The sequence below is a fragment of the Orycteropus afer genome, unplaced genomic scaffold (assembly GCF_000298275.1).
Source record: "Orycteropus afer afer isolate SDZICR_OR568_19922 unplaced genomic scaffold, OryAfe1.0 scaffold00006, whole genome shotgun sequence".
Lineage (NCBI taxonomy): Eukaryota > Metazoa > Chordata > Mammalia > Tubulidentata > Orycteropodidae > Orycteropus > Orycteropus afer.
The window spans coordinates 8305500-8320608 of NW_006921593.1; the positions used below are offsets into that span (position 1 = coordinate 8305500).

Consider the following 15109-nt stretch of genomic DNA (forward strand, 5'->3'; position numbering starts at 1 on the left):
CTGCCATACTCTGCCACACTTGGGACTTACAATGGACTTAAGTTAATGGCCTGCTGTGTGGTTTGGTAACATTGGGACTGTGCCTTTTTACTTGTTAACCTTGGGCTTCTCAGCCTCAGCAGCCAGCAGCTCTCTGAGTGAAGAAACACCTCTAGCTCCAGTAGGCTGGGAGCAGGAGGCAGACATGGACCCCAAGGTTGAAGGGCTTTCACCCAGTCCCTAGGGCCTGGCACTTTGAACTTGGACTTAAAGCCTCCTGAACTGTAAGAGAATAAACTCCTGTTTGTTAAGGTCATTCCATTTGTGGTATATTCTTATCAGAGCAGCACTAGGGAGCCAGAACCCAGCTGTATTGAGATGTAACTCCCATACTGTACGATTCTGCCCTTTCAAGTGTACAGTTCCCTGGCGCTCAGTATATGAACACATCTGTGCAGCCATCACCGTGGGCAGCGTTTACACATGCCATCACTTTGGAAACACACTCTGTCCTCTAGCTTCCGCTCCGGTACCCTCTCATCCCTCAGCCCTAAGCTACTCTAAATCTATTTCTGTCTGTAGATTGGCCTGTTACAGACATTGCACATGAATTTTCTTAAAAAGGTTGGTGTCCTCTTGAGTCTGGCCCATGGTGACCCCATGTGTGTCAGAGTCAATCAGAGCTCCACAGGGTTTCCAATGGCTGCCTGTTCAGAAGTAGATCGCCAGGCCTTTGTTCCAAGGTGCCTCTGGGTAGACTCAAACCTCCAACCCTCTGGTTAGCAGCTGAGTGCATGAACCGTTTGGACCTCCCAGGGGCTCCTTCGTGGAAACAGAATCCTAGAACCTGTGACCCTTTGTGCCTGGCTTCTTTCACTTGCCAGCGTGCTGGCACGGCTCCTCCATGCTGGGGCAGGTGTGAGCACTCAGTCCATGTTGTTGCCTCAGCTTTTATCATCAAAGGGCTGACATGCTTGCATTTGGATTGCTGCATGGGCTTAATCATTTCTGTGTTGGAAGTTCCACGGATGTTGCTTTCTGCAAATGAGTGTGTTGAAGTAGCTAACAGAGTGACTGTGTCCTGGAAGGATGGCTTCTGCATAGAAAGGAAGGCATTTGAGTCAGACGCCCCCAGGGTGGGACTTCCAGGTTTGATGGGGTCTGATTCTTCTACAATTTGGGGGCCCCTCTTTAGAAATAAAACATTAGGCATAAAGGTGAGGCCTTGGAAGGAACCCGTGCAAATGAGGGGTCCTGGAGCTTCAGCCTCAGGTAAATCCGACTGAATCCAGGCAATTCTTGCAGGGGTAGTGGGGTTCAGGGGTGCCATTCCTGCCTTCCATGCAGCAGACTGCTAAAGAGCAGGAAGGAGGCATCTTCTGGCCTCCTCGAACCACACAGGAGGAGGACAGAATCCCTATCAGCAGCCCAAGGCCTATTCTGGTGAGGCCAGACATGCTGCCTCCCTCCAGCCCTTACACCAACCCTGACACCAACCGTCTCTCCCACGGCACTCACTACCTCTCTGTTGGGCTCAGCAATTCATTGCGGCAGCCACGCAGAACTCACAGACACTACTCCCAGATTATGGGGTTTATTAGGGAAGCAACAGGCTACAACTCAAGTTCAGGAACACGATCAGGATTCAGTTCCTCGGTCAGGACAGTCTCCCCTCTGCCGTGCCCTTAGACACGCCTCTGTGACCCTCGGCCTTTCAGCCTGGCCTCTGCCTCTGTGGGCCAGATACGTCTGCCACTCTGTCTCATGCCTCTTGGTTCCACTGCTGCCGTCTCTCAGCCACGGGTCGGACTGTCAGGCACACACCTCTCTCAGCCAGCAGTGAGAGATATTCCTCCTCTATGCCTCTAGGTAGGAGCTCTGGTGGCATAGTGCCGAAGGCATTTGACTGCTAACCAGAAGGCTGATGGTTCAAACCCACCAGCCACTCCTCAGAAGGAAGGTTGGGCAATCTATTTCCGTAGAGATACTGCTTCGGAAACCCAAGGAGGGGTCGCTATGAGTCGGGTCTGACTCGATGGCACATAACAACAACAACATGCTTCTAGGATGGCTCCCTTTAAGCCGGGTAGAGTGGCAAAACCAACCAGTCCCAACACCAGAATTCCACACACATGAGAGAGGGGGATGAATGTCCCAGAAAACTGCTTTGTGCTCCTCCAACAGAAATACCCCAGGTGGACAGCTTTAACAATCAGGAGCTACTTAGTTGCTCATGGCAAATTCCACCATGGACTTTACAAAGACTATGGCTAGAAAAGCCACATTGTGTAATATACTACACTGCACACACCCTGGTTCAATTCCCAGCCAGCACCCCTCACGCACAGCCACCCCCGTCTGTCCGTGAGGCTCACATGCTGCTGTGAAGCTCAACAGGTTTCAGCAGAGCTTCCAGACTGAGATGGACCAGGAAGAAAGGCCTGGCGATCAGTGTCCACTAATCAGCCCACAAAAGCCCTGTGGGTCACAGTGGTCTGACCTGTAACTGACCATGGGGATGGCACAGGACATGTAGCATTGTGTCCCCTGGTGCATGGGGTCACCACAAGTGAAGGGCCAATTCCAAGACAGCCCCCACCACCAAGAATGCAGCTAAAAGCCAGATTGCAGCACACTGGGGAAACCCCAGTGCCAGGCTGTGGATGCCTTCCGGGCCCAGGGTCTGGGCTGAGTTTGCCTCCCACACTGACTGTGTGTCATCTATTGAAGGTTTGAGGTTTTTTTTTTTTTTAGCTTTGAACTGCATGTTCTCTCTGCTATTTCCAGGGTGGTTTGCTGCTTCGCTATTCCAATGATGTCATTTTTTGTCTCACACAAGATGTGTTGCTGCTGGTTAAGGGGAAGGATGGGGGCTTGTGACTTGAGTCACTGGCAGCGACTGAGGTCTCAGCCTCGGCTGGCCAGCAGCGATCCTAAGGATGTACTCCCACCAAGGGAGCCAGTGGCAACATTATGGGCATCCGAGCCAGCAGCAGGGGGTGAATGACCAACGCCAGATCCTCAGGCCAGCACTGGCCCTGGAAATTCACTCTAGGTATGCTAGGCTACTAACCACAGGGTTGGTGGTTTGAACCCACTCAGAGGCCCCCAGGAAGAAAGGCCTGTCAATTTGCTTCCGAAAGGCCACAGCCTTAAAAACCCTGGAGAGGAGTTCCACTCTGACACACACGGGGTTGCCATGAGTCGGAAGTGACTCGACGCCACTGGTGGTTGTAGGCAGGTTAGGACAGGCTCTGCTGCGGTAACAAACCAGCCTCAGCAGATCGTGTATCAAAAGGCACGTCTGACTCGGGCTGAGTCTGCTGACCCATTGCCTCCAGGCCTGGTGGCGGGGTGGTGACCTCTGGCCGTTCTTCCATCAGACTGACCAAGTCCTTGTTCTGCAGGTTTGGCTCTGCGGGGGCAGCATGGAGGTGCTGCCGTGCTCACGGGTGGCCCACATTGAACGCAAGAAAAAGCCCTACAACAGCAACATCGGCTTCTACACCAAGAGGAACGCTCTCCGCGTGGCTGAGGTCTGGATGGATGATTACAAGTCCCATGTGTACATCGCGTGGAACCTGCCACTGGAGGTATGGCCAGCCTCCCTTGTCCCCTGCTCCCCAGCAGAGCAATCCTTGTTGTCTGGAAGGCTGCTCGTCAGAGAGCTCATACTCACTGTCCTGGGTTCCCTAGAGAAACAGAACCAGTGAGATACACACACACACGTTCAGAGAGAGATGTTCACTTCGAGGGTTGGCTCACACCTGTGTGGGGTTGTGGGGCTGGCAAGTCCCAAATCCAAAGGTCAGGCAGCAGGCTGAAGACTTCTCCAGGCTTGCATCCTAAGCTCCGTAGGTTGGTGCAGAGTGGAGAGAGACTGCCAAGTTCCACCAGAATCTCTCTTTACAGTCTGGAGGCCGACCACACCCATAGGACAGTCCTCCTACCATCAATTGACTGATTGCATTGGATTGCATTACAGAGGGTTACGTGGCGTTCTGTTCTGGAATGGTAACTCCTCTAGTGTTTGGCCAAAGCCCTGGGGATCGTAGCCAAGTAGATACAGCATATGAACCATCACTCATGCAGCATCATGACTGCATTTCAAGGCACTCACAGACTTCTGGGTTTTAGCACCCCAGCTTTTGTTTCTTTCTTTTTTTTAATTGTGATTTGACAAATTGCAGTTAACACAGCAGATTTGTTTTACTCTCAACAGTTCATGCACGTTTGATCTCACGGCCCGAGATCAGTCCTTACAGTCTCCCCAGTCCCCCACCATATAAAGCTCTCCTGCCCTCTCCTCCCTGTGGCCACCCCCTCCCTGTGCCCTTCTTATCTACGCACTCCTGTCTGCCCAGCTCTCCCTCTGGGAGAATGCTATCCCTCTGAGGTTTCATGGCTGATTGATCGAAGGGGTGTATCTCCCTGGGGTAGGTGTTCTGCTTGTAGGTCTTTCTGCTGTTGGGCTGAGCACCAGTCCCTGGAAGTGAGTCCATTTCCAGGCCGGAGGTATACCCGGAGCCAGAGTCTCGGGGGTTCCACCAGTCTCTATCTGACCAGTAATTCTGGTCCTTTTTGTGTTTTTGGATTTTGTTCCACATTTTTCCTCCCACTCTCTCCAGGATCTCCAATTTCTGATCCCTTTTCAAGTGGTTGGCATTGGTAGTCGGGCACCATCTAATTCTTCTGGTCTCAGGGTCATGAAGGCTGAGGTCCTCATGGTCCATCATAGCTTTGGACCAATTGTTTCCAAATGACTTTGATTTTTCTTCCCTCTTCTTTGCTCCAGACAAGAGAACACCAATAGTTGCATCTTAGATGGCCACTCAAAGGCTTTTGAGACCCCAGTCACCACACTCCTAAGTAGGACATAGAACAAGATTTTGTGTACTGTTGTAGCAGCCCAGATTTCTGTGGGGATTGGCACAGTGGAACCCTCTAAGCACACTTGCCAGGACGAGAAGGCTGTTGAGCTGCTGCACTTGCTCCTGGGCATACAAAGGGCTGGAAGGTTCTTGCCCCGAGTTTTGGCACCAGACCCCCTGGCCTGCTCCCACTGTGCACCCTGTTTTGGAGCTCCACCTGCCCTGGAACATGCCTACTATGCGCTGGATCCCTTGTTCACAGGGCCCAGCAGCTCTCCCACCAGCTTTGCTTGGCATATGGCTGAGGAGAAGGCCCTTGTTACTCCAGCCCCACTGGAGGTTTGAATCCCAACTCCACCACTTAGAGCTATGAGGTTTGGAACAAATCCACTTGCCTTTTTTGTATCTTAGTTTCCTCAGCTATAAAATGGGAATAGTAAGTGCACCTCCCACAGGGTGACTGTGAGAACTGTTGTTGTTATTGTTATATGCTGTCGAGTCGGACCTGACTCATAGCGACCCCTCCTTGGGTTCCCGGGGCGGTATCACTACAGAAGTAGATTGCCCAATCTTCCCTCCAAGGAGTGGCTTGGTGGGTTTGAACCTCCAGCCTTCTGGTTAGCAGTCAAGTGCACTGTGCTACCAGAGCTCCTACTGTGAGAACTAGGGAGGCTTCATACACATGACGTGCTCAGAACCGTGTCTGGCCCACGACACCTGCTGGGTAACGGGGGTGAGCATTGTCAGTCTCACGGAGGTGACCTACCCCTTCCACCACAGCTGTGTTTCTCTCCTCAGCCACAGCATCCAGAGGTGTCCCTGAGGCTGGCCAAGTGAGTGAACCACATTGGTTCCCACTGAGACTTGGCAGGCCCTTTGCTGCAGGAGGCTGGAGCCCAGAAGAGGAGAATTGCAGCTGAATGGACATGCTTTAGGAATAGCGAGGCTAAAAATCAAGACTTTACATCGTTGTTGTTAGAATTTTTGAAATACCTTTTAAACCAATGGAGAGTCACCTCAGGCCATATAGTACCTTACAGTTGTTCAACTGGAAGTGCTTTTGGAAGGAGCTGGATTGACACAGTGGCTGCAACACAGGGCTCAAACACGCCTACCATGGTGAGAACTGCACAGGACTGGCAGGGTTTCGTTCTATTATCCGCAAGGTCACGTGACTTGGAGCCAACTTAGTAACACCTAGTAACAACAACATCACTATTATTATTATTAAGGAGCCCTACTGGAGAACAATGGATTAAGCACTAGGTTAAGTGCTTGACTGGTAGCCAGAAGATTGGTGGTTCAAACCCACCCAGTGGTTTTATGGGAGAAAGACCTGACCATCTGCTCTCATAAAAATTATAGTTGAGAACACCATGTGGGGCCACTCTGCCCTGTTACATGGACTCACTAAGCCGGAACCAACTCCACGGCTCTGTTATTAATAATTATAACAAACATAGCCAACATGTCTTGTCCCAGGTACTCAAAGTTCTTTATTTGCATTATCTTATTTACTCCTTATAACAATCTCATGACTTACAAGCTATCTGCCTCAGTTTCTCCACCTATAAAGCAGGGATTGTAGTAATATCTACGCATAAGCTTCTGTGAAGATAAAACAGGCTCAGAGCAGAACTTCCAAAAAAAAAACCCAAACTTAACTGCAGTCCGGTCAGTTAGACTCATAGCAACCCCTCCTGGGGTTTCCCAGGCGGTATCTCTATGGAAGTAGATTCCCCAGTCTTCCCTACCAGGAGTGGCTGGTGGGTTGAACCACTAGCCTTCTGGTTAGCAGTCAAATGCCTTAGGCACTGTGCTACCAGAAAGTGCTCAGTATATGCTAGCTTGGTGAGAATCTCGTAGGGTGCCCATTTTACAGATGAGGTAAACAAAGCCCAGAGGTTAGGTGACTTGCCTCAGGTCCTACAGCTGGGCTATGGCGAGGCACGGCTGGAACTCTGATGTTAGCCCGCCCCACTGCCTGGTCAGGTCAGCAGAACAGGCCCTATTAACGTTCCTGAGAAAGATGATGGGACTTCACGCCATAAGAATGCCGGTCACCCGACCCTCGGTGCTTTCCCCGACGTTAAAGGCAACCTTCTGGTACCTACGTACCCGACCGTGCTTTAAAATAAATAACCATCCCCATCACTCGCATGGGGTATATTAAAAATAAAGAGTTCCAATTGCGCGTTAGGTTTGCCTTTGAATCTTGGTTTGGCATTGCGATGGATTCCTCTTTCAAAGCACGGTTGGGCGCCCCAGACCTTGACGAAGTGACGTGAACCCATCTTCAGGGCGCCACCTGGTTCCACCAGGAGCGCACGCGCACTGCTCCGCGGACAGCTTGTGGCTGAGTCTGCGGAGGAATCGTATTTCAAATGCGGCATCCACACTGTCAGCACACAACAGCCCATTACAGGTTCATTGCTATCAGAGCAGAGTGAATTATTCATTAGAACATCATTACAAGCTTTGCAATGGAAAGTTATTTTCACTTCTGCATATAATGAACTTCACAGAGCCAACAAAAGGGGAAATTACGCACGCAGAGCAAAGGGAGACAGAGGACATGGGAGGCACTATTTTCTTCTCGTAATCAAATAATCCCGCTAATAATTGGCTCGGGGGGTTTCGGGGGAAATGTGGGAGACGTCTTGCTGCACAGAGGCCATCGACGTCAGTGTGTCCCGGGACCCTTTCGCGCAATGAGGAGAGAGACAACCACTTAACCCACAGTCGGGGAGCAGAGTCAGGGTGCTACTGGTTGGCGTGGGGTCGCTCACGGTGCCCAGTGTCCAACAGAACGACACTGCCTGGTCCCACATGCCTGGTTGTAGCCGCCGTGTGTTCTGAGTGCCTTCCAACCTAGGGGGCCCACCTTCCAGGTCTATTTAAAAAACAACCACAACAGCAACAAAACCTCACTGCCAGTGAGTAATTCCGCCTCATAGCGACCCCTACTGGGTTTCCAAGGTGGTAAACCTTTACGGAAGTAGATTGCTTCATCTTCCTTCGGGGAACAGCTGGTGGGTTTGAACCGCCAACCGTCATATTCTGTTGTGCTCCACAGGGTTTGCACTGGCTACTTCTTGAAAGTAGGTTGCCAGGCCTTTCTGCCTGGTCTGCCTACATCTGAAACCTGTCCACCATGGGTGACCCTGCTGGTATTTGAAATACATAGTAACAAGCCCATGCAGTACCAGGCTGACGCGAAGATGTGGTGGAGGGCATTCGTGTACATTTCTCTAAACTGAGCTTCTGAGTAAGCTTACGGTCTTCTCTCTCTGGGGGTTTCCTGAAGGTCACTCCATCTGCTCCCTTGACCAGAGCCCCGCAGTCACTAACACCCCTTGGCTTCTCTCTACTTCCAGAACCCAGGAATTGACATCGGTGACGTCTCAGAAAGAAGAGCGTTAAGGAAAAGCTTAAAGTGTAAGAATTTTCAGTGGTACCTGGACCACGTTTACCCAGAAATGAGAAGATACAATAATACCATTGCATACGGGGAGGTAATTAAGACCACGCGCGCTCTCGGCTGGGGTTGCTGCTCAGGGGGTGTGGGTTGCCTGGCTTGGGGGGAACTAGGCAGCAGAGTCATTCATTGATTCACTCACTGATTCATGCATCAGGGAGAGGCCTCTCAGGTGGGCGGGGAGACGTGTGATGGGCTTTACAGCAGGGACACGGACAAGTGGCCGTGGCCACCTACTCTCCCTGGTCAGAGAGTGGGCTGTGAGTTCTCTGTGGAACATTTTGGTTTTGAGGTGCTTTGGGACATCTAAGGAGCTATGGTGGCACAGTTGTTAAAGCATTTGGCTGCTAGCCAAAAGCTCTGGTTCAAACCCACTAGGTGCTCTGTGGGAGAAAGATGAGGTAGTCTGTTTCTGTAAAAGATGGACAGCCTTGGAAACCCTCTGGGACAGTTCTCCTCTGCCCTCTAGGGGCGCTGTGAGTCAGAATCAGCTCACTGGCAGTGGGTGTGTTTTGGGCTTTGCTCCAGTAAGGACTGCAGCCTTGGAAACCCTCTGGGACAATTCTACTCTACCCTCTAGGGGTGCTGTGAGTCAGAATTGACTTGGCAGCAGTGGGTTGGGTTTGGTTTTTGATCTGGGACCTGTAAGTGGACACACTGAGCATGAAGCTGGGCTTATAGTTGGCATTCAAGAGAGAGCTGTTCCGTGGCACATCTAAGTTTTCAGCATTCGGTGCCTGGGCTCAGAGCCACTTTCTGGCACAGAAAACTCAAGCTGCTTTTCTCAGATTTTCCGTAATGAGATAATATCCCCTATTTAAACATTTAAAGCAAATTGATTACAAATACTATAAATAGTAATTTTAGGAAATTTTGAAAGTAATAATAGCCACAGACATTTCTTGAGTGTTTTTTGTGTGCCAGGCACCAGTGATATCACTAGGGTTGCCGTCACCCAGTCCGGTAACTCACAGTGTCTCTCACACACACATACCTTTTCCTCCCTCTCAGGGGGCCTCCTACCATACTGGACCATACAGAATCTTTAGTAATGTTTATTATCAATATTAATCACAGAATAATAAGTCCAGTTGTAAATTGCTTAAATGTAATGTTTCTTACACTACTATCAAAATTGTTTCATAAAATCATTCTACACTGAATCGCAACGTTATTAGTAGCAGTTATTAGTTACAGAGCAGAAGCCTTTTTTAATTTTTCTTCTTTTCCTTTAATGATGATGTCATTCTCAAAACAATTCCTGATATAGATTCACAAATACAGTGGAACACAATATTGTATCTAAAACACCAGAAAATTTGACAAAATCAGCAGTTATAAAATCACCAGCAGTAACTAAAACAACAGCGTGTGCTTGTACCGTGTGCCGATGAAACCGTGTGATTCAAAGCATCATTGGCATTGGGTAACAAGGACAGCTCTCACCTGAGCACATCACCCCCGCCTGCACTCACTGCTGTCGAGTCGATTCCGACTCATTAGTGACCCCCATTGGGATTCCGAGGCAGTAAATCTTTACAGAAGTGGATTGCCCCATCTTCCTTCCGTGGAGTGGCTGGCGGGTTTGAACTGCCAGCCTTCTGGTTAGCAGTCACATGCTTCAAGCTCTGCGCCACCAGAGCTCCTTAGAGTGCATTCCAAATAAACTCACTGCCATTGAGTCAATTCTGACTGATAACAACCCCTCCTTAGGTTTCCGAGGCAGTATCTCTATGGAAGTAGAATGCCCAGTCTTCCTTCCAAGGAGTGGCTGGTGGGTTTGAACTGCCAGCCTTCTGGTTAGCAGTCAAGTGCCTTAGGCACTGCACCACCAGAGCTCCTTAGAGCACGTTAGAAGGTTCAAAAAGTGAATGAGCATAGAGTGTTAGCCGTGTAGGTTAATTGATACATGCAAGCTTGGCTTACGAAAAGTATTTTTGTTGTTGTAACTAACTAGAGGGATATTTTTGTATAGAATAATTTCTGCTGAAACAGTACCCAGAAGTTTTATAGTCAGTCCTTTTAGGGTCACAATCTCTGAAAGTGCCACCCAGTACAGTCCACACCCCTGTGTCGCCCGAGTAATGCCACTGCCAGGCCCTGCTCTGTGTGCTTTCGATGTATTAATTCATTTCACCTTCACCTTATAAGGTATGTTGTTTGTTGTTGTTATTTGCCGTCGAGTCGGACCCGACTCATAGTGACCCCTCCTTGGGTTTCCAAGGCAGTATCACTCCAGAAGTAGATTGCCCAACCTTCCTTCCAAGGAGTGGCTGGTGGGTTTGAACCACCAGCCTTCTGGTTAGCAGTCAAGTGCCTTAGCCACTATGCCACCAGAGCTCCTTATAAGGTATAGATTCATTATTGTCCCCATTACATGGATAAGCAGGCCAAGGCTTAGACAGGTAACGAATGTCCATGACCACCCAGCTCCTCAGTTGTGGAGACAGGGCTAGACATAGGCATTCTGACATCAGAGGGAATGGGGCATTTGATACATGGCATTCGACACTGTGTGTATGTAACTATATGTGCATATATGTTTATGCATGTGCATGTATGTGTGTGTAAATGTCCCTGGGTGGCTCATGTGGTTAAATGCCCAATTACTGGTCAGAAGGATGGCAGTTCAAACCCACCCGAGGCTCCTCGGGAAGCAGGCCTGGTAATGTGCTTCCCAAAAGTCCCAGCCTGGACAGCCTTATGGAGCAGTTCTTCTCCAACACAGTGGGGGCTTTGGAAGTCAGAGTCAACACAATAGCAACTAATAACAAATACATGCACACACACATACACGTGTGTGTAAATACGTGTACATGTGTGTTGTTGGGTACCATCTAGTCTGCTCCAACTCAACAGCCCTGTGTACAACAGAGTGAAGCACAGCCTGATCATGTGCCGTCCTTGCTGTACCCGAGCCCATCATTGCAGCCACTGGGTCATTCCATCTCGTTGAGGGCCTTCCCCTCTTTTGTCGACCCTCCATTTTACCAAGCATGGTATCCTTCTCCAGGGAATGGTCCCTTCTGACAACCTGACCAAAGTAGGTGAGAGGAAATCTGGCCATTCTCACTTCCAAGGAGCATTCTGGCTGCACTTCGTCCAGGACAGATGGGTTCATTATTCTGGCGTCCACGGTATTTGCATTATTCTTTGCCAACACCACAACTCAAAAGCATCAACTCTTTTTCGGTCTTCCTTATTCATTGGCCAGCTTTCACATACATATGAGGTGACTGGAAACACCAGGGCTTGATTCAGGCACACATTAGTCTTCAAGAGACATCTTTGCTCTTCAGCACTTTAAAGAGGTCTTTTGCAGCAGATTTGCCCAGTGCAGTACAATGTCTGATTTCTTAATTGCTGCTTCCATGGGTATTGATTGTGGATCCAAGTAAAATTAAATCTTTAACAAATTCAACCTTTTCTCCATTCATCATGATGCTGCTTATTGGTCCAGTGGTGGGGACAGCACCAGACTGCACAGTGTTTCATTCTGTTGTGAGTTGGAACCGACCTTGCAGCCCCTAATGAGAATGAGAATGCACATTGAACCAGCATTTTCAGAAGCATTTGACACCACATGTACTAACAGTCCTCTTGAGAGCCCAACTTTCATCTCCGCCCTTACCCTAAGCATATAATTTAAAATGGGGACGAAGATATACGAGTGAAATTGTTCATCTCAGTGATTTTTTTTTTTTTAAGGGAGGAGATGGAGCAAAACTTGAAGGGAAATGGTTAGTTAACTATAACATAATACATTCATGGCTTGAAATATTTTGCACCCATTGCTAATGGCGTGTGCAAAAGTTCAGTGACCGGAGGAAAATACCAATAATGTGTAAGGCTGAAAAAGGAAAAGTCAGGATTATCTAGCTGTGGTGGAGACCTGGTACATGCCCCAGCCTGGATGAACCTTGAAAATGTTAGCTGAGTGAGATCAGTCAGTCACAAGAGGACTAGCACTGTTTGATCTCATTTTTATGAGATCAGCAAATAGATAGAAATGAACGCTTATTAGTAGTTGGGGTGGGAGGAGACGGAGAAGGAGAGTGATTGCTTAGGGGCACTGAGTTTATGGGAACAGGGTCGAATACTTTGGTTGCACAACTGAAGAATGCAGTCATTGTCACAGAATTATACGTGTGGAAATTGTGGAATTGGCAAATGTTTTGCTATGTATATTTTTACCTCAATGTTTTTTTTTAAAAAGCAGCATATTATTAAAAGAAAGGAAGAAAACCATATTGGCTACGGTTTAGATCAGAAAGAAGGGAGACTAGCATGAGGAATTAGAGCCCCTCTGGGTAAAAGGACTGCACTCAGTTTTGTGCGGGAACTTTTTCATGTTTTTCTAATTTTCAATAATGTTTATGCGATCATTTTATAATGAGAAAAAAGTCATTATTAGAAAATAAAGAATGAAAATGGGTAAGTGCCGGCCAACAGCCAAGGCTGCTACAGAGAGCTGCACAGGGCTGGACCCGCACGGCTGCAGGCGCACGGCCCAACTGCAGTACAAGTGGTCCCCAAAGCTGTGCCGCGGCATCCTGGGGGCAACAGAGAGGTCAGAGTCTGACTCCTAAAAACGGGAGCATTTTTTTCCTTGCAGATTTTCCTACTTGAAATAATAATAATAAATTTAGTGCGTACTACATTCTATAGAAAATGTGAAGAGGAAAATAAAATGTATCCCAATTCCGGGAGAGAATCAGTGTTAGCGCTTAAGGGCTGCTTTTCTGCCCACTGTGGGTCTCTCTCTGTGTATATCCTTTGTATCATCCCTTTCCCATTTCGCTTCTACTTGAGAGACTGTCTCCAGGCCAACAAATAATTCTATTCTTTATGCTTCTTGCTCTTTCCTACTTTTTAATTAGTCTGCTTTTTTGGCTTTAAAAGGCTTTTTAGTCTTGTGAATTATATGCATATTGTTCTTAATTCCATTATGATTGTAGCTAACTAAAAAAATAATGATCTCTGAGCTTTCACGTGTCAAGATCAAGGGCCAAGTCTATGTCATACGAGAAGTTTAAATTTCACCAAGTCAGGATGCGTAAAGCAACAGCTACTGCTATGTACTAACATTTTCTCATAAAAGAAAAAAACATGTCATCTTTTTAAAAAACCTGCTAAGAAGGAAGGAGCCCTGGTGATGCAGTGGTTAAACACTCAGATGCTAAATGAAAGGTCGTCAGTTCAAACCCACCAGCCACTCTGCAGGAAAAAGATGAGGCAGTCAGTCTCTGTAAAGAGTTACGGCCTTGAAACTCTGTGGGACAGTTTCACTCTGTCCTGTAGGGTCTCTGTGAGTCGGAATCAACTGAAAAGCAATGGGTTTGGGCTTGGGTTGGTAGGAAGGACAAAAATATCAGAGTAAAGGCAATCAACAAGAAATTGTCAGTGATAACTTTAAACTTTTTTCATACATGTGTGTGTGTTTCTCTGAAGTTTAAAAAAAAAAATCCTCAGAAAGGGGGAGGCAGATTTTAACACACTTTTTCCCTGGCTCTGTCCACTTTCTAATCTTTGTTAATGTTATCTGTAATTTTGGACCCAAATAAAATTATATTTTACTTACATTTTATGTCCACTTTAAGAATAACTTTTGAAGTCGTTTGGAAGCAAAATCTGCGCTTGTTCACACAGCTCTGTTTTTAATGCTCAGCACACCCAGGCCCCAGGGACAGAGCTGAAGGCAGAGGTGGCCAAGCTGGAATCAGCCCCAATCCTGCCTCCTGTGTTACAGCACTGGTCCTGAGGGCCCCTTAGATAACAGGCTCCTCTTCTTGGTTTTTAAAATTTCCATTCATCTCTGTTAGCTGGGTTGTGTCTTCAAATAATTTTTAAAGAAAGCTATGTTGATGTTTTCTGCCCTGCCTCTTCCGTGTATGAAATGTTATTTCTATGGAAAGCCCCTTAACATCGCAGAAAACTTGGGCCACCATCTCTTTGACTCACAGCTCCCTGATCAGCTCACACTGACCTTGGGGCCTGAATTACCCTTGGTCCGATTCACTCTTAATCATCTTTTTTGGACTTCTTATTTTCTATGAGATGTAACCCACATAAACCAAAACCCCGTGGCCATCAAGTCGAGTCCCGCTCCCCATGACCCCCCGTGTGTACAGAACAGAAGTGGGACTGAGCACCATAGGGTTTCCTAGGCTGTAATCTTTATGGAAGCAGATGACCAGGCCTTTCTTCCACTGCACCACTGAGTGGGTTCAAACCACCAAACTTTAGGTTAGTGGATCATTGTGAACCAAAAAGCCATGTAGCCACCACCTGAGTAAACAAGTAGAAATTGTCAGCATCACTTCCACCACTGTTTTCAACTCTTAGCTCGGGACTCACCTCCTCTTTGAGTCTTTCAGACATTGTACTGGCCCCTTCACATCTCTCTTCCTACGTGTGTCTCTCCCTGGGCCCTCAGGGCAGAGACTGGCTTGCTCATCTTGGTGTTTGTTCCTCCATCTAACTCACCAGGCTCCCCGTAAATATTTATTCAATTACTAAATGAGACATTTGAGTGCACAGATATTAGAACAAAAGTTAAAAGTCTGGCATTCTGAAATCATTATGTGGAACAAATATACTATAAAAGAACAAACATCCTTCTTATATAAAGAGCTCTCACGAATCTCTAATAAAACCACTCAAGATCCCAGTGGGGAAATGAGCATCAACAGATAGTTCTCAAAATGGGGAGTCATTGCTAAACATAAAACACTGCAGTTAGCTATTAGTAAAGGCAATCAACAAGAAATTGTCAGTGATA

General features: G+C 47.8%; 1 protein-coding gene across 1 annotated transcript in view; it reads left to right on the plus strand.

The window, feature by feature from the left end:
- The window catches only part of GALNT17 (polypeptide N-acetylgalactosaminyltransferase 17), a 501273-nt gene that overhangs the window by 457828 nt on the left and 28336 nt on the right, over positions 1 to 15109 (plus strand). The window contains exons 7-8 of the mRNA XM_007940592.2: positions 3387 to 3572; positions 8228 to 8365. Coding sequence (XP_007938783.1) covers positions 3387 to 3572; positions 8228 to 8365 — 324 coding nt within the window. The remainder of the gene's footprint in view (positions 1 to 3386; positions 3573 to 8227; positions 8366 to 15109) is intronic.